Source organism: Macaca fascicularis, chromosome 7, assembly GCF_037993035.2.
Source record: "Macaca fascicularis isolate 582-1 chromosome 7, T2T-MFA8v1.1".
Lineage (NCBI taxonomy): Eukaryota > Metazoa > Chordata > Mammalia > Primates > Cercopithecidae > Macaca > Macaca fascicularis.
Window position 1 is genome coordinate 57571860 of NC_088381.1, and position 21558 is coordinate 57593417.

The 21558-nt window shown below is 46.5% G+C and overlaps 1 protein-coding gene across 9 annotated transcripts in view; it reads left to right on the forward strand.

The window, feature by feature from the left end:
• Positions 1-12258: 12258 nt before the first annotated feature.
• Positions 12259-21558, forward strand: part of FAH (fumarylacetoacetate hydrolase) — a 36186-nt gene continuing 26886 nt past the window's right edge. For 2 of the 9 annotated variants that reach the window (XM_005560247.5, XM_073996509.1), the window contains exons 1-5: positions 12456-12522; positions 12705-12814; positions 17736-17846; positions 19749-19870; positions 20403-20452. In XM_005560247.5, coding sequence (XP_005560304.3) covers positions 12734-12814; positions 17736-17846; positions 19749-19870; positions 20403-20452 — 364 coding nt within the window. In that variant the 5' untranslated portion in view covers positions 12456-12522; positions 12705-12733. Of the gene's footprint in view, positions 12523-12704; positions 12815-17735; positions 17847-19748; positions 19871-20402; positions 20453-21558 lie in introns of all 9 variants that reach the window. The other 7 variants (XM_005560246.4, XM_073996508.1, XM_005560248.4 and 4 more) reach the window with 4 other exon arrangements.

Sequence of the window (21558 nt, forward strand, 5' to 3'; positions counted from 1 at the left end):
AGTGTGGGATCAAGGGGCTGACAGCCTTCAGAGCTGAGGGACACAAACAGTTTGACCCACATATTTATTGACAGCAAGCCAGTGATAAGCATTATTTCTATAGATTACAGATTAGCTGGCCGGGCGCGGTGGCTCAAGCCTGTAATCCCAGCACTTTGGGAGGCCGAGACGGGCGGATCACGAGGTCAGGAGATCGAGACCATCCTGGCTAACACGGTGAAACCCCGTCTCTACTAAAAAATACAAAAAAACTAGCCGGGCGAGGTGGCGGGCGCCTGTAGTCCCAGCTACTGGGGAGGCTGAGGCAGGAGAATGGCTGGAACCCGGGAGGCGGAGCTTGCAGTGAGCTGAGATCCGGCCACTGTACTCCAGCTTGGGCGACAGAGCAAGACTCTGTCTCAAAAAAAAAAAAAAAAAAAAAAAGATTATAGATTAGCTAAAAGCACTTCTTATGGGAAACAAAGGGACAGACTCTGGCTTGTTATCTGCAGCAGGAACATGTCCTTAGCTGTTCTAAGATCACTCAGGCACAGATCACTCATGCTATTGTTTGTGGTTTAGGAAGGCTTTGAGCAGTTTTCTGCCCTGGGTGGGCCAGGTGTTCCTTGCCCTCATTCCAGTAAACCAACAACCTCCAGCATGGGAGTCATAGGCATCACAAGCATGTCACAGTGCTGCAGAGATTTTGTTTATGGCCTGTTTATGGCCAGATTTGTGGGGCCTGTTCCCAGCATGTCCCCCTTCTTGTTTTTGCAGGGCAATAAAAGCAAAGGCAGCTTTATCACAGTGAGCTGCTTCTCGCAGGAGTAGGGATCCGCATCTGCAGACTACACAAAGACAACAGATTAAGAGCACAGCCATCATAGAAATCACAGAGCCTCCGAGGGTTTTTATCTATTTGAAGGATTTATGGCTGCCAATCCATCTGCAGCTCCTTCAAGCACTCTAGTTCCTGGCGTTAAGGTCAGGTGTGCCTGGGATGCTTTAAATATTTGTTCTCTTAAATTTTGCAACATCTAAAGACAAGTTTGTAGAGTGTCCTTCTAGACGCTGTTTTATCCTTTCCCATTCATGTTCTGATTCATTATAAGGGTGAGGAGTGATACAAAAGTCAGAAGTATTCCTTCCAGTCGCATTTTAGCTATGTTCTATATTCCAAACTAGCTGCTCAGTCTCCTAGCCACATTGCAGTTTGTTGGAGATCTTTGATTTGATTAACTATCTTTTGGTCTATTTTAGTTTGAGAGTTCCACAGCAGACTAGAATTCTTTTGCCATTTATTTACAAAATCTGCTGTCTACACTGATGAATGTAGCGCAACTCCAGCTGCTGCCGCAGTAGCTGTGACAGCGATCAGTCCCATAATTATCAAGATTAAAGTAGCAATGAAACGCCCAGAGCATCTCAGAATTTTCTGAAGAATTTCAGTAATAATACGTACAGAGGGAGAGGCTTCCCAAGGATGGGAAAGCTTCACCAGTAACCATACTCCTTCTCCAGCTCTCACTACTAGGATAGAATGATTAGTATTAAACAAGGAAGAGTTCACACAAGAGAACAATCTACATTCCTGGCAAGTTACATGATAATTAGGGATGTCAAACTTTAGATCGCCCATTACCAACAGAAAAGGAGGGTGAACACAACTTTATATCCAAATTGTATTGTTTTCAACAAGTTCTAAAATGTAATTAGAATTATATTGTGATGGCATAGTATATTTTCCTTCCCAAATTTTGATCTTATTATGAGCCATTAATAGTTTCCACAAATTCTTATGTTTAGCTCCTACAGCAGGCCATATCATGTGAGGTTGAGGTACCACTATACCGCCATGTTTCCAGATAATAAGAACTCTTGCCATACTTCTTATCATTTCTACCATCTGTTTTGTTCAGACCAGTTGAACATAGTGTGGCCATGGCACACAGACTGAGAGTTGCAATTCATACTAAGCATCCCCATAGGGGACCAATCAATAATGATTCCATAGGAATCGTTGTGCAGCACCTCTGCCTGTTCTGCAATGCAATCTTCCCAAACAAATATGTTCATTTTTTCTGGCCAGGTCCAATTCTGTTTACAAATAGGTTTTTGAGGGTGGTATGCCTCAATTATAGGAGCAGATTCATTACGGTAAATACGGAGACCAGAAAGCATGTGTAACTGTGCCACAGAGTGATACATCCAGACATCATTGCCAGCCGAGATTGATAGCGAGGGGGTAGGCAACTAGTGGCCTTTCCCAAACAGATAGGCAGATGTTCAAATCCTAAAGAAATATAACAGTTCCTTCCTCATGTGGGTGAGATGGGCCTCTATCATCTGTAGGACCGAGCATCCAAGAGCTATCATTAGTGTATACCTCCAGTGGGGGGGTCCAGCCAAGTTACAGTCTGTAGAAGTGGAAAAGGTAAATATGCCCAGTAAGTATAATTGTTCTCTGTGTCAGCCCTTGCTGAAGGAATACTCACGGCAATGGTGATCACCACTATCATAGTTGTCATTAAATTACTCATTGTGACTGGTTGTCCCACTTTCCTCAGGTTTTCTTCTGCCATCTGCAACAGCTTCTTGATCTGTCCCCAGGTAGGTGACTGTGTTCGACGGGTGTTGCTTGTGACAGTCGGGGTCCTCTTCAGCATCAACTTGGACAACGCTGCCACCGGTGGGTCTTTGGGATCTTCCCAAAACCTCTTCCTGGGTATCTGGCTCACAGTAAGGCTTTAGATGTCTTGATGGCACCCAAATTGGCTATTGATTCAGTCCTGGAGAAACACAAGCATAACCTCTACCCCAAGTTACTATTTTACCTATTTCCAAACTTTTTTTTATCGGATCTCTCCACCAAACCAGTTGTTCTGCTTCTGTCTTTGGTCTGAAACCAGCTGCTGATAGCATCTGGTCTTTAGGCAGGCTCAAAAAATTTTAAGTCAATAATGCTAGTTCAATTGCATATGTAGAGTCCCTTAGGCCCTGTTTCCCGCTCTCTGCTTTTGCAGTTGTCGTTTTAGGGAGAGATCCATTCTTTCCACTATGACTTGTCCTTGAGAATTATATGGGATACCAGTAATGTGTTTAATATTCCATATAGAGAGAAATGTAGCTAGAGCTTGGCTAGTATAGCCTGGGGCATTATCTGTTTTAATAGAAGCCTGAATGCCTGTCACCGCAAAACACTGCAAAAGGTGATGTTTAACACAGGCAGAAGACTCTCCTGATTGGCATGTAGCCGAAAGTGAGAAAAGGTGTCCACACATACATGTTCCTAAGCTAGCCTCCCAAACGAGGGAACATGTGTGACATCCATTTGCCAAAGAGAATTAGGTTCCAATCCTCGAGGATTAAGTCCTCTTGTAAAAGATGAGGAATGCACCATTTGGCAAGTTGAGCATCGCTGGATAATAGCTTTAGTTTCTTTTCAGGTAATGCTGTATCTGTGTGTGAGACCAGAGGCATTAACATGGGTTAAATTGTGAAAAAGTGTCTAGCATTAGATATTGCAGTAGCAACTAGGCAATCAGCCATTTGATTCCCTGCAGTCAAAGGTCCTGCAAGAGGTGTATAAGCCCTAATGTGAGTGATGTAAAAAGGGTGCATTCTACTCGTAACTGGTGTTTGCAGTTGGGGAAATAAAGTCATCAGTTGCTCATCTGTGTAGAATCGTAGCTGAGCATTTTCAACTAACTGTGTAGAATGAACTACATATGAAGAATCAGAAATCACATTAGTAGGCATATCAAAAGCAGTCAATACCTAAATTACAACTACAAGCTCTGCTTTTTGAGCAGAAGTATAGGGTGTCTGAAAAACTTTACCTTTCTATCCAGCAGAAGAGGCTTTACCATTACTAGACCCATCTGTAAAAACATTTTCAGCACCTTCAGTTGGTTTAAATGTACTTATTTTAGGGAGAATTCAATTAGTTAATTTCAAAAATTGAAATAATTTTGTTTTCGGAAAGTGATTATCAAGAACACTCACGAAATCAGCTAAATGGGTTTGCCAAGTAAGACTATTTATAAAGGCCTGTTGTATTTGTGCCTTTGTAAGAGGGACAATAATTTTTCCAGGATCGTATCCTTGTAATTTAACAATCTGAGTTCTCCCATTTCCTATCATAGTAGCGATTTGATCCAAATAAGGAGTCAAAGTCCGTGAATTAGTATGTGGAAGAAAAAGCCATTCTACCAAGTCCTGCTGTTTGACAATAACACCAGTAGGTGAATGCTGAGTTGGAAAAATTAGCAAATCTGGAGTCTTCTCTGGATCTATTCTATTTATTTGAGCTTTATGTACTTGCTTCTCAATCAGCTGTAACTCTGCCTTAGCTTCCTTTGTTAATTGCTGAGGGCTAGTGAGACTAGCATCTCCTCTAAGGATAGAAAATAGATTACTCATGGCATAGGTAGGAATACCTAGAGCAGGTCACATCCAATCAATGTCCCCTAGTAATTTTTGAAAGTCATTTAATGTTTTTAATTGATCCCTACGTGTAGTTACTTTCTGTGGCACTATTGTAGTGTCATTTACTAAGGTCCCTAAGTAGGAGTAAGGAGTAGTAGTCTGAATTTCGTCAGGAGCTATAATTAAACTGGCATGAGAAATCGAATTTTGCAAGTGATCGTAACATTGGAGTAATATTTCTCGAGCGGGGCAGCACAAAGAATATCATCTATATAATGAATAATGTAACACTGTGAAAATTTTTATGAGTAGGTTCAATTGCTTGCCCTATATAAGTCTGGCAAATTGTTGGACTGTTTAACGTGCCTTGTGGCAACACTTTCCAGTGAAAACACTTAGCAGGCTGCAGGTTGTTTACCACAGGAATTGTAAATGCAAACTGTCCACAGTCTTGCTCAGCTAAGGGGATAGGAAAGAAGCAGTCTTTTAAATTTGTGACTATTAAAGGCCAGTTTTTTGGAATCATAGCAGGAGAAGACAGTCCTGGGTGTAATGTCCCCATAGGTGGCATAACTGAATTAATGGCCCTTAAGTCAGTTAACATTCTCCATTTACCTGATTTTTTCTTAATTACAAAAACTGGAGAATTCCAAGGGGAAAATGTTGGAGCTATGTGTCCCTTTTCTAATTGTTCAGTAACTAAGTCCTCTAAAGCCTCCAGTTTCTCTTTACTCAGTGGCCATTGTTCTATCCAAATTGGCTTATCTGTTAACCATTTTAAAGGTATAGGTTCTGGAGGCTTAACCACCATCAAAAATGGTATCCTAACCCTTGGTGGGAACTTTGTCTTTCCACTTGAAGCAGTTCCTTCAAACCTTTCATGTTTTTTCCTAGTCCCATACCAGGGACGTACCCCATTTCATGCATCATATTTTGACTTTGAGGGCTGTATAATTGCTCAGGAATTAGAGCTTGTGCTCCCCATTGTTGTAATCTCTTCCCCATAAATTTATAGGTACAGAAGTTACAATTGGTTGAATAGTCCCAGGTTGTCCATCGGGCCATTAACAATGCAAAATATAACTGCTTTGATATACCTCAGGGACTTTACCAACTCCAACTATGTTAGATTGAGCAGGTTGAATTGGCCATGCAGATGGCCAGTGCTGTAGAGAAATGATTGAAATGTCCGCTCCTGTATCTACCAAACCTTTACATTTTTTCCCCTGAATAGTTATTTCACAGGTAGGACGTTTATCAGTAATTTGATTCACCCAATATGCTGCTTTGCCTTGTTTATTTGTACTGCCAAATCCTGTTCATTTAGTTTCACTTTTCCCGATTTCCACATATGGCACAATCAGGAGCTGTGCTGTATGCTCTTCTGGCTCTGCTTTCCAGGGAACAGAAGTAGATAGGGCAATTTGAATTTCCCCATTGTAATCTGAATCGATGACTCCTGTATGCACTTGCACTCCTTTTAAATTTAAACTAGACCTACGTAGAAGTAATCCTACATTGTAATCTGAATCAATGACTCCTGTATGTACTTGCACTCCTTTTAAATTTAAACTAGACCTACCTATAAGTAATCCTACCATCCTCACTGGAAAGGGTCCACAGACTCCTGTTGGCACTTTTTGTGGGGGTTCTCCAGACGGAAAGCTCACAGCTTTTGTGCAGCATAAATCTACTGCGGCACTACCGCCTGTGGTGGGGGACAGGCATTGTACAGGGGTGAGGGAGTGGCCTGAGCCAGAAATGCCCCGGTTTGGAATGGAGCCCGGGACGGGCCCCTCATGGTGTTTCCTGAAATTGGGTTCTCATCTTTATCAAACTTAGAGTGACATTGATTAGCCCAACGTTTTCCTTTTTTACATTTTGGACATATTTCAGGCTCAGTAGTTTTCTTGTTTCCCCCATCTGGTGGCCTGACTCGCTGATTTTTTCTACATTCTTTTTTAGTATGACCATGCTTCCCACAGTTGAAACAAACTCCAGGAAATGGAGTTTCCTCTAAAGCACTAAAACTCTGCATAAGTTGGTTAGTGCTAACCTTCATACCTCCTTTTCTGAGGAGCTGCTGAAGGAGACTCAAATAAGCCTCATGCCTGGTCGACCCTTGTCCCATTGTTACCCTGATGCTTCCGAGCCCCTCTTCTGACTCACCACGGGGATTGCTTAAGAGTACTCGGGTGTCCTTCAGTGTAGTTCCATGTTCTCCAACTGTCACTCCGGCGACCCTTCAACCCGGGTTTGAGCCCCACGTATGGGCACCACTTGCCGAGACCAGCTCGGTCATGGAGACCCTAACCCAGCAGTGCTAGAGGAATGAAGACAAAGACACAGAAATAGAGTGTAGAGTGGGATCGGGGGGTGACAGCCTTCAGAGCTGAGAGCCCCGAGCAGAGTTTGACCCACATATTTATTGACAGCAAGCCGGTGATAAGCATTATATCTATAGATTATAGATTAGCTAAAAGCATTCCTTATGGGAAACGAAGGGACAGGCTCTGGCTTGTTATCTGCAGCGGGAACATGTCCTTAAGGCACAGATCGCTCATGCTGTTGTTTGTGGTTTAGGAATGTCTTGAGCAGTTTTCTGCTCTGGGTGGGCCAGGTGTTCCTTGCTGGTAAACCAGCAACCTCCAGCGTGGGCATCATAGCCATCACAAGCATGTCACAGTGCTGCAGAGATTTTGTTTATGGCCAGATATGGGGGGCCTGTTCTCTGCAACATCTAAACAGATATTATTGGGAATTTAGGAAAGGATACTTTGTTGTGGTGTCTTTTCAGAGACTGGCTTCCTGGCCATTTTTCCTGCTTTTTATTAACACATAAGCATCAAGATTAATTCAGAAGGCCAGTAGAATGGAAAGTCAGAATGTGGAGATGGGAGACAGAATGTAACCAATGAAAGATGTTAACATCTGGAATGAAATCAAAGTATCTATATAAAGACTCTTGAAACTTATAAGCAATTATAGTAAGATTGTAGGATAAAAGTTTAATACAAAAAAACGTTAATATATAATACAAAAGCCAATTGCTTTGCTATATACCAGCAATGAAAAATTTGAATTTAAAATTAAAAACACCATTCATGCCAGGTGCACTGACTCACGCCTGTAATCCCAGTACTTTGGGAGGCTGAGGTGGGCGGATCACGAGATCAAAAGATCAAGACCATCCTGGCCAAGATGGTGAAACCCTGTCTCTACTAAAAATACAAAAAATCAGCTGGGCGTGGTGGCACGCGCCTGTAATCCCAGCTACTTGGGAGGCTGTGGCAGGAGAATCACTTGAATCCAGGAGGTGGAGGTTGCAGTGAGCCGAGATTGCGCCACTGCACACCAGCCTGGCAACAGAATGAGACTCCGTCTCGCAAAACAAACAACAAGCAAACAAACAAACAAAAAACACCATTCACATTAGCACCAGTAAGAGGGAATGCTTAGGTATAAATCTAATAAAATATGACAAGATCTATGTGAAGAAGATGACAAAACTAATCAAGGAAATCAAAGATAATTTCAATAAATAGCTATTTCATTTCAGTGCTAGGAAGACTCAATATTGTCAGTTCTTCCCACGTTAGTCCGTAAGTTCAATGTGATTTCAGTCAAAATCCTAGCACATTATTTTGTGGATAGCAACAAAGTAATTCTAAAGTTTATGTGGAGGGGCAAAGGCTCAAAATGGCCAATGCAATATTGAAGAACAAAGTAAAAGGCTGATGCCACCCAACTTAAACACCTACTATAAAGCTCCCATAATGAAGACTACTATTTGCAGAATATATCAGAGAGCCCAGAAATAAACCAACACAATCATAGTTAACTGATCTTTGACAAAGGAGAGAAGACAATTCATGGAGAAAGTCTTTTTCATAGGAATACTTTTTCAAGCAGTAGTGATCAGCTGTACATTTCCATGCAAAAAAAAAAATGGATCTAGATACCTTGAACCTTTCACAAAAGTTAACTCAAAATTTATCATAGACCTAAATGTAAAACACAAAAACGTAAAACTTAGAATATAAGAAATTCAAGGCAACCTTGGGTTTGGTTTCGATTTTTTAAGTAAAACACTAAAAGCATAACTTGTGAAAGGAAAATAATTGATGACTTGAACTCTGTTAAAGTTAAAAACTGCTCTGCAGAAGCTGCTGTTAAAAAAATTAAAAGATAAGCCACAGACTTGGAAAAAATTAGCAAAACATATAAAGGGCTTTCATTTAACATATACAAAAAACTCTTAAAGCTTAATTGTATGAAAACAATCCAACCTAAAAATGGGCAAAATATCTGAACAGATATCTCATCAAAGAAGATACACTGAGAGCAATTAAAAAAAAAAAAAAGGCCTGCAGCCTCAGCTACTCAGGAGGCTGAGGCAAGAGAGTCACTTGAGGCCAGGAGTTTGAGTTTGGTCTGGGCAACATAGTGAGGCAACATAAAAAAAAAAATTTTTTTATGGGCAACATAAAAAAAAAATTTTTTTTAAATGATTTAATAAAGTACACTTGGTTAAAAAACAAAAGCATCCACACTGACATTTTAGCAGCTTTATTCTTAATTGCCAAAAATTGGAAGCAACCAAGATATCCTTCAATAGGTGAACAAACTAACTATGGAACATTTATACAGTGAAACAGCATTCAACAATAATAGAAAGGAACTTTCAGGGCAGGAAAAGACATAGAAGAAACTTAATGCATATTGCTAAGTGAAAGAACCCAATCTAAAAAGCTACATACTATATGATTCCAATTATATGACATTCTGGACAAGTCAAGACTACAGAGACAGTAAAGAGATAAGTGGCTGCCAGTGGTCCAGGGAATGAATAGAAGCAGCAGAAGGGATTTTTGGAAATTAAGAAAACAATCTCACTTACAATAGCTACCAAAAAACCCCTAACCAAACAAAACACTTGGGAATAAATTTAACCAAGGAGGTGAAGGACCTGTACACTGGTAACTAGAAAACATCAATGAAAGAAATTGAAGTAAACAGAAATAAATGAAAAGATATGGCCAGGTGCAGTGGCTCACGCCTGTAATTCTAGCACTTTGGGAGGCCGAGGCAGACAGATCACCTGAGGTTAGGAGTTCGAAACCAGCCTGTCCAACATGGAGAAACCCTGTCTCTACTAAAAATACAAAATTAAACAGACGTGGTGGTGCATGCCTGTAATCCCAGCTACTCGGGAGGCTGAGGCAGGAGAATCGCTTGAACCCCGGAGGCTTCCTTAGCCAATGACAATGATCATAATGAAGCCTATTGGGCCTCAAGGAAAAATATTCAAGAGAATAAGATAGAGAAAGACTGAAAAATTGCATCTATGTAAAGTTTATAAGGATGGAAAAGCCATGTGCATACAAATGGAATGAAAAAAACCATGAAAATATGAAGACTACATTGGTGGGATTATGGGCAATATCTTTCTTTTAAAATTCTTTCTTAATAAGTGTTGTGATGTACATGGCCAACACATTCTCTTCCAAAAAATGAGAAAGAAAAAAAATAGTATACTTACTTGCAAGTTATTTCAAATGCTGTTTTCCAAATAGAGAACAGCTTTGGCGTTTTCAGACACTATGTATAATTAGTGGGTTGGTGAAGTCTATTTTAAAACTATGAAATCTTACTCCCTCCTCAGCCATCTCATCCCCACATCCTTTTCCACAGATACATCTGCCCCACCTCCTTTCCCTAAAAGACTTTGGTTTTCTCTCTCCAAGGGTCTTATCATTTAGGCTTTTGTTAACTTGTGTGTATTCAGCAGAAGCTCATGGCCTAGCATCCCCCACACAACACATGCTCCATAAAAAAGGAATTAAAGATGTGAGCTGCTGGTGTATCCCCATGGCCTGGCATAGAGTATGGGCTTATTGGCTATTCCTTCATTTCCTTTTGGTCAAGTTTTATATTAATGACTTATATATTATGGAGCACCTATTCTGTGCCAGGTGTTTTGCTAGGTATTGACAGAGTTGTACATGGAATAAGAAAGCTCGTGGTTTTAATGGGAAGGGGCAGGGCAACTACAGAACGTGAAAATAATTCATTGCCTTGCAGCTGAGGAGTAGCTTAAATTAGGCAAGTATCAAGTGCTGCCTGGAATGCCTCTTTATAAGGCCACCAAGTTGGGATACTCCCCTCTTCTTTTCCTCTTTCAGGAACCTACCGGAACAAGTCAGACCACCTTCATTCCTTCTCCAGGGCTGACTTAAAAGAACTGAAGCCAGTCCTTGGCAGAGCCACTCAGGGCGGGAGATGAGAGCCAAGAGGCTGTGCCCAGACTGTGCTCCTTACTAGGTGATGATCACTGGTCATGCCTGGTGGACAGGCACCAGAGTGATCTCAGGGGCTAGGAAGGGGGGCTCAACAGCGGGCCCTGCTTGCCGTACTTGCTCCTCTCAAGCCTTCTGGTTTCAGGCCCACTTAGCTCACATTATCCTGCCATCTTCCAGCCTCTTCTCCCTAAGCTGAAATGCAGAGCAGCCTCCCTAACTCAGCAGTCACCGTGTCACATTCCTCAAGAATCTTCAGGGAACCCTTGCCCAGACTATCGTCTACTTTTCTAGATTTCAGCCGGCCTCCTGGCTGTTTAAAAGTGTACCTGAATCATTCACACCAACAATAACACAACAGCACACTCTCCGGTGTGTTCCAAGTGTCCTGGCTGTGGCGTGGTCTCAAAAAACTGCAGCTGACTGCACATGAGTGATTAGATTAACACCTTGAACCCACCCTAAGATAGTCTGCCTTTCCCTTCTTTCCTGCCTTCCTTCTTTTCTTTTTTTTTTTTTTAATTTTTTTTTTTTTTTGAGACGGAGTCTTGCTCTGTCACCCAGGCTGGAGTGCAGTGGCCGGATCTCAGCTCACTGCAAGCTCCGCCTCCCGGGTTTACGCCATTCTCCTGCCTCAGCCTCCCGAGTAGCTGGGACTACAGGCGCCCGCCACCTCGCCCGGCTATTTTTTTGTATTTTTTAGTAGAGACGGGGTTTCACCGTGTTAGCCGGGATCGTCTCTCGATCTCCTGACCTCGTGATCCGCCCGTCTCGGCCTCCCAAAGTGCTGGGATTACAGGCTTGAGCCACCGCGCCCGGCCACCTCCTTTTCTTTCTCCCTCTCTCTCCTTTCCTATTTCTTTTTTCTTTCCTTTCCTTTATCCCCCTCCCTTCCTTTCCTCTTCTTTCCTCCCTTTTCTCTCTTTCCACACACACATAATCTCTGTATGCCAGGCATTATTCTAGGTGCTTCACAAATATTAATTCATTCCATTCTCATATTAATTTTGGGAAGTAGGAACTATTATCATCAACATTATACAGAGAAGGAAGCTGAGGTATAGAAAGTTTAAGTAACTTGTCCAAGGTTGAGCAATTTGTCAACGTCATTTTACTACCGGCATGTGAAACAGGTGAGTTATATTTTATAGAATATTAATTCTCATTAATTGAAGCCTTCCAAACAGGCGTAACTGTTCCGTTCTCTGAAACACAAGTGGAAGTGTCATAGCTGGACGGAGCAGCGTGGTATGCAGGGAGAAAGGACGCGACTGGGTATTCTTCTGAAGCTCAGGAAGCGGCTCCTGGGGAGAAAGTGACTGTTTCCCGGAAGCGGACAAGAGTTCTGTTGAGCTGAAGAGCAGGGCAGCAGCTGGGGCGAGCGAGGCTGGAGTCATGCAGGGCAGAGCCTTAACTGCTAAGCTAGGGTTTGCTCTCGATAGGACCAGCTGCCCCGAGCGGAGGCTGGAACCAGATCTCCCCGATGTGGACTCGCGGATGGGGAGGGGATCAGGACGGGGGCGGGGCCAGGGGAGGGGCGGGGCTCGGGGAGTGAGGGAGAGACTGGATGACCTGGGGCTCGCAGGGCGAGGCCAGGGGAAGGGCGGGGCTCTCGGAGGGAAGGTGGGACTCTCGGAGGGAAGGTGGGACTGGAGGACCTAGGGCTCGCGGGGGCGGGACAAGGGGAGGGGCGGGGATCGGGGAGGGAGGAGAGACTGTGAAGGACCTGAGGCTCGCAGGGGCGGGGCCAGGGGAGGGGCGGGGCTCTGGAAGAGAAGGCGAGACTGTGGAGGACCTGGAACTCGAGGAGGTCAGGGTAGGGAAGGGGCAGGGTTCAGGGTTCGGGGGTGGGTTGTTTACGGTGAGATCAAAATCAGGCAGGAGCCTCCGGGGTCCCTGCTGTGCCACCCAGACAGGCCGTGAGGGTGGGCCGGGGGGACGGGGCCGGGCCTGACCACTGCGGCAGAGTTCAGTCCCAGTTTCCGCACGCCACCTTAGGCCCGCAGCCGTGCCGGGTGCTCGCCAGCATGTCCTTCATCCCGGTGGCCGAGGATTCCGACTTCCCCATCCACAACCTGCCCTACGGCGTCTTCTCCACCAGAGGCGACGTGAGCAGTGGGGCTTCGGCTTCCGGGCGCGGGGAGGGAGTGGAGTGGAGTGCAGTGGAATGGAGTGGAATGGAGTGGAATGAGGGGCGGGATGGAGGCTTGGGTCATTTTTCTCTTAAGATCCGTTCCGTGAGAGTGCCTGTGGGCTCGAATCCCACCTCGTAACTTTCTAGTTGTGCACATTATTTGACTTTTCAGCCTCAGTGTCCTCAGGTTTGCTGAGAACTAAATGCAAAATGAAATGAATAGTGTCACTCTCCCAGACAAGCAGAGCAAGCAGGATTCTGTTACCGGAAGCTGCAGTACGCAGGCATGCTGCCTACTCCGAGGCGGTTGCGGTGTGTTTCTCTTGCCCAAGAGGCTGGTGGTTCATCTCACTGGATAGCCCCTAACCCTAGAACCCAGGAAATGATAAGCCGGTATGCGTAGCAGCTCAGAGGGGGACGCGCATGTCCTGTCTTAGAGCTGTGCGATCTAAGATGGCAAGTGTCTCTCTCTGCCTGTTGCTGGAATTCTTTCAGCTCCTGGTGTGGGCTGCCTGGCATTCCCCCACTGATCAGAAGAAAGAGGGCAGGGAAACAAACTTTGACTAAGTCAGTGTAGTCTGATTGGTAGAAATAAGTGTTTGAAAACTGGAGGTTTATGAGCAAATAGATAATAAGAGGGTCCCTAGGTTGGAAAAGCAAATTCCCTTGGATTTGTTGATGATATTTTTGGCTTAGATTTTTGCTCCCAACTTTAAAGGTACACTTCTGATTCAGCTCTGTAAGCCATAGAACCCCAGAATCAGGAAATGTTTGCTAAACGAGGGGCTTGGCAGTTGGCTTCTTCCTGGAAAGTGGGGTCCCCTCCTTCCCCCATGGCTTGTCATTGGAGGCAAGTGGCTGGCCTTTTATGGGCCTGTCTGCAGTGAGTACTTTGGTCTAGAAGAGTCAACTTGTGGTTTCATATCTGGCCAGGCTGACCAGATGTTGCAAGGACACAGAAAGTGGACACTAAATCCCCTGGAGGACACAATTTGAGGCACATTAAACCTTAACCTGTGATGGCCAACAACCTTTCTGCAGACAAAGCCCTTCCTCTGCCGTCCTCAAACACTTTGCCCTCAGCAGATGTGTCCTCCCTCACCTTTCCTGGAGCACAAATCCATTAGACAGAAACATTTGTGAGAGGCAGGCACACCCCAGTAGGGTGCTCTGACTTGCTTTCTCAGGGGAATCGAATTAATGTCCCTTAGAGTGTGGCTAGGGGCTTTCAGACACCATGTCCTGCTGTTTCAACATCAGCATGTGCAGGGCAGCCACTATAGATGTCTGGGAGAGAGAGCCCCATCCCCCTGTCCTCTAATAGAGTGCTGGGGGTGGAGAGTTGGCCCTTTGGCCGTCCAGCTGAACAAGCCTCATCTGAAACTTTCTCTGCAGGCACTGGACATTCCAACGGTGATGGCTGCCTTGCCAGGCAAGACTAGTTGCCAAGGCAAAACCTCCCTTCCCCCATGTCAGCAGTCAGCCCTTCCTAATTTGAGTGGAATAACAATGAACGCAGTCATCACTTTATTCATTTTTTTATTCAGCGAATGCTTAGGAACCCTAACTGTGGTCCAGACTGCCTGGGCTGTGAGTTGGGATCAAAGACACAGGAGACGCCTTCCTTCCATTTCTGGTTGCTCATGGACTAGTAAGGCATATGGGGTGCTCTCTGTGAAGGTAGGGGTGGTGGCCTCTGAGAACGAGATTGTAGTAGTGTGGAACTGGTTTGTCGGGTGCCTTCTTAAAGTCCCTGGGGTCTGGCCCTGCCACTGCCTCCTGGCCTCTGCTCTCTCCAGCCACACTGGCTGCCTTTGAGTCTCTGAGACATGCTAACAGCAGCTTCCTGCCTTCGGGCCTTAGCACATGTTGTTCCTTCTGCCTGGAATACTCGTCCCTCTGCTCTCTATATGCTTGGCCCCTTCTCACTCTTTGGGACTCAGCTTAAATGTCACCTCCTAAGCACTCTCTCTGAAAGAGCTCCCAGCTGCTGCCCAGCCTTTGTTGTCTCTCACCACACCCTGTGTTTCCTTTTGCTTCTGGAGAGAAGGAACCAAGTCACTGTTCCCAGGACCTCAGCAGCCTTTGTGTAGTGCTGGTACTGAGAAGATGCTTTCTAAATGTTTGTGGCATGAATAGCGTCTACCCTGTGTCTGTTCTTGTGGTGAGAGATTTACAGATATTAATAAAATTCTCACAATAAAACTACTGTGAAGTTATTGTCCCCATTCTACAGATGAGGAAACTGAGGCCCAGAGAGGCAAAGCATCATGCTCCAGATCTCACAGCCAGTAGGAGGCGGATATGGGGTTGATCCCCACATCTGTCAGCCTCCCAGTCTGTAGGGTCCAGCCCTACGGAGCTTAGCGGGTGTTCTCCCCGTGTGTGGAAATGAGAGATTGTAAGAAATAAAGACACAAGACAAAGAGATAAAGAGAAAACAACTGGACCCGGGGGACCACTACCACCAAGACGCGGAGACCGGTAGTGGCCCCGAATGGCTGGGGGCACTGATATTTATTGCATACAAGACAAGAGGGGCAGGGTAAGGAGGTGAATCGTCCAAGTGATTGATAAGGTCAGGCAAGTCACGTGATCATGGGACAGTGGGCCCTTCCCTTTCAGGTAGCCACAGCCAGAGAGGGAAGGCAGCATACGTCAGCGTTTTCTTCTATTCACTTATAAGAAAGATCAAAGACTTTAAGACTTTCGCTCTTTCTTCTACGGCTATCTATTACGAACTTCAAAGAGGAACCAGGAGTATGGGAGGAACATGAAAGTGGACAAGGAGTGTGACCATTGAAGCACAGCACCACAGGGAGGGGTTTAGGCCTCCAGATGACTGCGGGCAGACCTGGATAATATCCGGCCTCCCACAAGAAGCTGGTGGAGCAGAGTGTTTCCTGACTCCGCCAAGGAAAGGAGACTCCCTTTCGTGGTCTGCTAAGTAATGGGTGCCTTCCCAGACACTGGCATTACCGCTTGACCAAGGAGTCCTCAAGCGGCCCTTAGGCGGGTGTGACAGAGGGCTCACCTCTTGCCTTCTTGGTCACTTCTCACAATGTCCCTTCAGTATCTCACCCTATACCCACCGGTTATTCCTAGGTTATATTAGTAATGCAACAAAGAGTACTATTAAAAGCTAATGATTAATAATGTTTATAGTAATGATTGATAATTGTCCATGATCATCTGTATATCTAATTTGTATTATAACTGTATAGCAGTATAGCTACAGTTGTGCCTTCAGTCTCTTGCCTTGGCACCTGGGTAATCCTTCGCCCACACCAATCCCATACTTCCCCCTCTATGTCAGGCTGGGAGTTGGGTAATGCTTTCCCTTGGAAAACTTTATATCAGATATGACCAACTGTTTTAAAACAGAGGGAATGCACATTTTTCTCTGGAAGTTAGACAAATGGAGTCTCCCTCCTTGGTTTGTTTCCCTCAAGTTGCATATGGGAAACTGAGGCCCAGAGACGACCAGGGACTTGTCCAAGATGATAAGATGGTGAATGAGGGAACAGACTTGGAGCCCAGGAATCCTGGATCCGACTTGTGAGCCCCTTCTAGTTTTGTGCTGAAGAAAATAACTCCCAAAGTTAAAAGTAGAGGGTACTCACTCTCTCAGACTTTTTCTGGGTCCTCAGGTCATAGTTTGAAGCACAAGTTTGAAGCTTCTATACTTTGTTTGCATTTGAGGCATCAGGCAGCTGCACTTGTGACCCCATTTTGGAGGTTGCTTACTGGTGGTGGCTCCTTCTTGCCTTCAGCTGGGTGTGGGGACCAGGGTCAGAGATGTGGTCCACGGGTCTGACCTGCACATTCCCTGAATGGAAAACCACTTGGATCCAGGTGGTTCAGCTCTTTGCCTACTGCAGCAGATTTTCCATTTTCAGGACGGGAAGACTGAGGCACAGGGAGTTGGCAGCGGGGCTGATAATGGGTAGCTAAGCTCTCCGGGCAGCCTCTTCTAGGGTAGGCTCTGCTGGGACCTCAGGTGAGGATTGTGGCTCTGCTCTACCCCGGTCCCAAGAGCTGACATGCATGGAGAAATGGCCATCTTTTCTCAGCCCACCCCAGTGAGCAGCTGATGGAGATAAGGCCAGCCAATAATCCCACCACTAAGCTCTCTGGCACTGAAATGGCCAAGCTGGTGGTTCAGGAGAGCTGGAAGCCTGACTCAGGACAGAGCACCAGGAAGTTGAGTCTGCAAACATGCCCTCTGGTTCTTGTTGACGAGCAAAGCTCAGGGTTGTGGGGACAAAGACCAGGCCTTAACAAATATTTAAGACATCTTTGCTGATGCTGGGATTTTGTGGTGCAGAAAGGAACTTCCCTTGCATGTTCTGAGCAGTCTGGCTTCCTGCAGCTCCCTTATCACCTGAGCTCTCCTCCATTTGAGCCACAACAGAGCTCATTAATCCAAGCCACCTGGCCCTCAGCACTGTGCATCGGGCACTCACTGCTCCACTGCACAACTGAATTACCCTGAGCCAAGGCCTAGGTTAAACCTGGAAAATAATCCAACATCCTGGTAAGGTGGTGAGCTCCTCGTCACTGGAGGCATTTATGTAATGCCTAGGGAACTTTGCAGGGGACTTTGGTCATGTTAAGTGGCTAGGACCAGGCTGACTGCTCTTCCCCTAGTCCAAGGGATATTTGATTTATTTCCCATTCAGGGAACACAGATTCTTTTCCGTTTAGTCCTGGAAGCAGAGATGGCACAAGGGAGCTGGGGCAGGATGCTGAGAAGGTGGTTCTTCAGTCTGCTCTGTACACAGGGCCACCTAAAGGGGGAACCATGGCCTCTTCAATAGGCAGGCTTTCTGAGGAAATGAGCCAAGCCCAGCCAGGGACTTTTTCTGGTGCTGACCATGTCATCTTCCTCCTAGCCAAGACTGAGGATAGGCGTGGCCATTGGCGACCAGATCCTGGACCTCAGCGTCATCAAGCACCTGTTTACTGGGCCTGTCCTCTCCAAACACCAGGATGTCTTCAATCAGGTAGGACATTGTGAAATGGCTTGTTCCTGACCTCAGTGGCACTGCAGATGCCAAAAAGAGAATGCTCCTCGCGTTCCATTATCGATAAAGGTAATGCCATCGGAGGTCTCAGAAGTTATACTTGGATAAGGTTGGGGTTGTTTTGAGACAGACAAGCTGGTAGGAGGTGGCCTTGGGATAATTCAGGGTGGCTTCTCACCTCAGGGTGAGTTCCTAGGTGAAAAAAGTCTCAATGTCTGCAGTCCTGGGTCGTTTCCAGTTGTCTCTGAGGTGAAGCTCTTCAGGAACTCTGGTTACTTTCCTTGTCAAGCTGTTTGAGCCTCTGCCTGTCCAAGGGCTGTGTGGGCCCCCAAGGGAGGGAGCTACGAGCCCTGCCCTCCAGTTCTGTGGAAGCAGCCATGGAGGAGTCAGTCTGAAGTACGTGTTCACATGGGATGGACATGAATTTGCATCCCTGTAAATGGTCAGCTACTTTGATATAGCATCTTGTCATTGCATGGGTCAGGAAGGAGGGTGGGATTTATGGGTACCTCTTGTGTGCCAGGAGCTTCGCACACATCCTCTCCTTCAATCCTCCTGACCACTCTCTGGCATAGGAATTGGAATTCCTATGGGGGCCTGAGCATCTAGATGGGGACCTGAAATTCTGGAATGAGACACTGTTTTCCCAAGCTCTACAGCTAAAAGTATCAGAGCTGGAGCTGGAACTCTGACTCTTAGAACCTACAAGGGCTTTTTCTGCTATGCCTCACTGGCTACAAAACCTCTTCTTTTTTTAAATTAGAAAAGCTCTTGACCGGGCATGGTGGCTCACACCTGTAACCCCAGCACTTTGTGAGGCTGAGGCGGGTGGATCACTTGAGATCAGGAGTTCGAGACCAGCCTTGCCAACATAGTGAAACCCTCTCTCTACTAAAAATACAAAAATTAGCTGGGCGTGGTGGTGCACGCCTATGATCCCAGCTACTCGGGAGGCTGAGGCAGGAGAATTGCTTGAACCTGGGAAGCAGAGGTTGCAGTGAGCCGAGATCACATCAGTGCACTCCAGCCTGGGTGACAGAGTGGAAATGTTTTTTTTAAATAGAGATGAAGTCTCACTATATTGCCCAGGCTGATCTTTTTTTTTTTTTTTTTTTTTTTTTTTTTGAGAGGGAGTCTGGCTCTGTCGCCCAGGCTGGAGTGCAGTGGCCGGATCTCAGCTCACTGCAAGCTCCGCCTCCCGGGTTTTACGCCATTCTCCTGCCTCAGCCTCCCGAGTAGCTGGGACTACAGGCGCCCGCCACCTCGCCCGGCTAGTTTTTTTTTGTATTTTTTAGTAGAGATGGGGTTTCACCATGTTAGCCAGGATGGTCTTGATCTCCTGACCTCGTGATCCGCCCGTCTCGGCCTCCCAAAGTGCTGGGATTACAGGCTTGAGCCACCGCGCCCGGCCAGCCCAGGCTGATCTTGAACTCCTGGGCTCAAGTGATCCTCCAACTCGGCCTCCCAATGTGCTGGGATTATAGGCATGAGCCATCACACCCAGCCCCAAACCTCTTCTTAACTGATGTGAAAGGAATTAGTTTAGGCTGTGATCACTCTGCAGATTGGAGTGTGCCTCTACTGGAAGAACATGGCCACCTTCAACTGTGGGCTGGGCCAAGTTTAGCACAGTCGCTGTGCCAGGTAGCAGCTCCTGGGCTTGTGTGCAGGTGCAGGAGGGCATGAGGCAACGTCAAGAGAGGATATGCTTTTCTCCAGCTTGATGAATAGATGACAAAACTAAGAGCAGAGGTCCTGAGAGTTTGAGTGAATGGGAGAGAAGTGGCAGGGGGAGGCAAGCTGGCTGGCCTCCCATTGGCAGGAGGGATACTCCCTGGGTTTTCCTGTGCGTAATCTTCTTTCTCCGTGTTTTGGTCTTAGCCTGTGCTCAACAGCTTCATGGGCCTGGGTCAGGCTGCCTGGAAGGAGGCGAGAGTGTTCTTGCAGAACTTGCTGTCTGTGAGCCAAGCCAGACTCAGAGATGACACTGAACTTCGGAAGCGGTGAGAAGCACGTGGTCATGGAGGTGATGAGGAGACGCAGCAGGGGAGATGAGGGCTGTGTGGTGGTCAGTGCCATTCTGAGTCACGGCTCGGCAGCCTTAGTGTGGTCAAGTGAGACCTGCCCCCATACAGCCCCTGCCTGAGCTGCATATTGATGGGAGGGCTTTGGGAGGACTGAGATTGCCTTGGTGCCTGGACTGGAGCTGCCCGAGCTAGGCCAGGCCAGGCCCATTGGCCCTCTCTCTTACTCAGCCGGTCCTCATTAGCATCATCTGTGCCCTCGTCTGGTTCCTAGAGTAGGAAAGAGTTTCCACTTGTCTAGTCCCATTTCCTAGGGTAGAATATAGAGACGGCTTCAGTGGGTGGATGTCCTCTCAGCTGTGAAAGGTTCAGCATAGCTCTGGCCCCAGGCCAGCCAGGAGGTGCCCACTGGAGACTGTGGATAATCTTGGGGATGGTCTGGACTGAGCCTGTGGGTGGGACCGCGCTTTGCTGCCTGCTTGACTTTGAAGCCCCTGGTTCTGTGTTTCAGTGCATTCATCTCCCAGGCTTCTGCCATGATGCACCTTCCAGCCACCATAGGTGAGTGCAGTCTCTTCACCAAGGGCAAGAACGGAGCAGCTTCATGGGCCAAGAGGGCTGGCCAGGTGCTTTGATTCTGCATCTGGGTGGAGGGTCCCTGCTGGGGGCGGGGAGATAGAGGGGCTCTGGGGCTGTTACCCCCTCCTCATCACTGACCTTTCTCAGCACCCAAGCCCGGCATTCACTCAGGCTATATCTTGGCTCAGGTAGTGAGTTGCAGGCTGGTCAGGTTCATGACTAGCTACATGGCTCCCCGCACAGCAAATTGCTCTCCTTCCCCAAAAGGCTATGGGACAAGTTCTCTGAGCTCAGTCTGTGAGCAGTTTTGAGGAAAGACGCCAGAGGGTTATGAAGGGCCCCAGTTTGAGCACGTGGCAGGATGTCTGCTTGGAGCGTCATTCAGGAAGTTGGAGCTGTTGAAACTCTCAACCTGAAGCAGAGAGGGGCTGGTTCAGCCTGCGGCCCAAAGCACAGCCCTCTTCCTTGTGCACAGGCCTCCTCAGCTGGGTTACCCGGGCACCTGTAAGCTGAGGAGCCGGTTGACCCTGCCCTGGGGTACACTGCCTCTCTGGAACAGCTCTTGCTGTCCGGGGAGAGTCCTTTGCTGCTGGGCTGCTTGGGCTAAGCTGACTGGAGGATGGGACTGGGGACAGGGGCTGAGTCACCTGCCTCCTCCCAGCCCCTCTCACTCCCTACCCTCACGCACTCATGGGACTGTGCTATTTTTTGGCAAACCAGCTGTCGTGCAAACCATATGTCTTTCAGGGATTCCTCATCATGTTTGGTTGACTGATGGTGCTCTTTCTTGTTATTATTATTATTTTTTGTTATGGATTTATTCTTTTGAAAAATCTCTCAGCTATTACTTCTGTGCATTGGGACCGAAGATGGGAAGCAGCAGCTAAGGCTCCACCTGCCCCGCGGACTTTTCTTCCTCTCCTCACCCTTCACCATGACTGTTGCTAGTCTAGGCTGTTGATATTGATGAATACCCAGCTTTTTTTTTTTTTTCTTTGAGGAGACGAGGAGACATTTAGGAAGATAAAACAGGCAGACTGTCCCAACTGGTTTTTCTTTCAGATTTTTAATTCTCCGAATGGTAGATA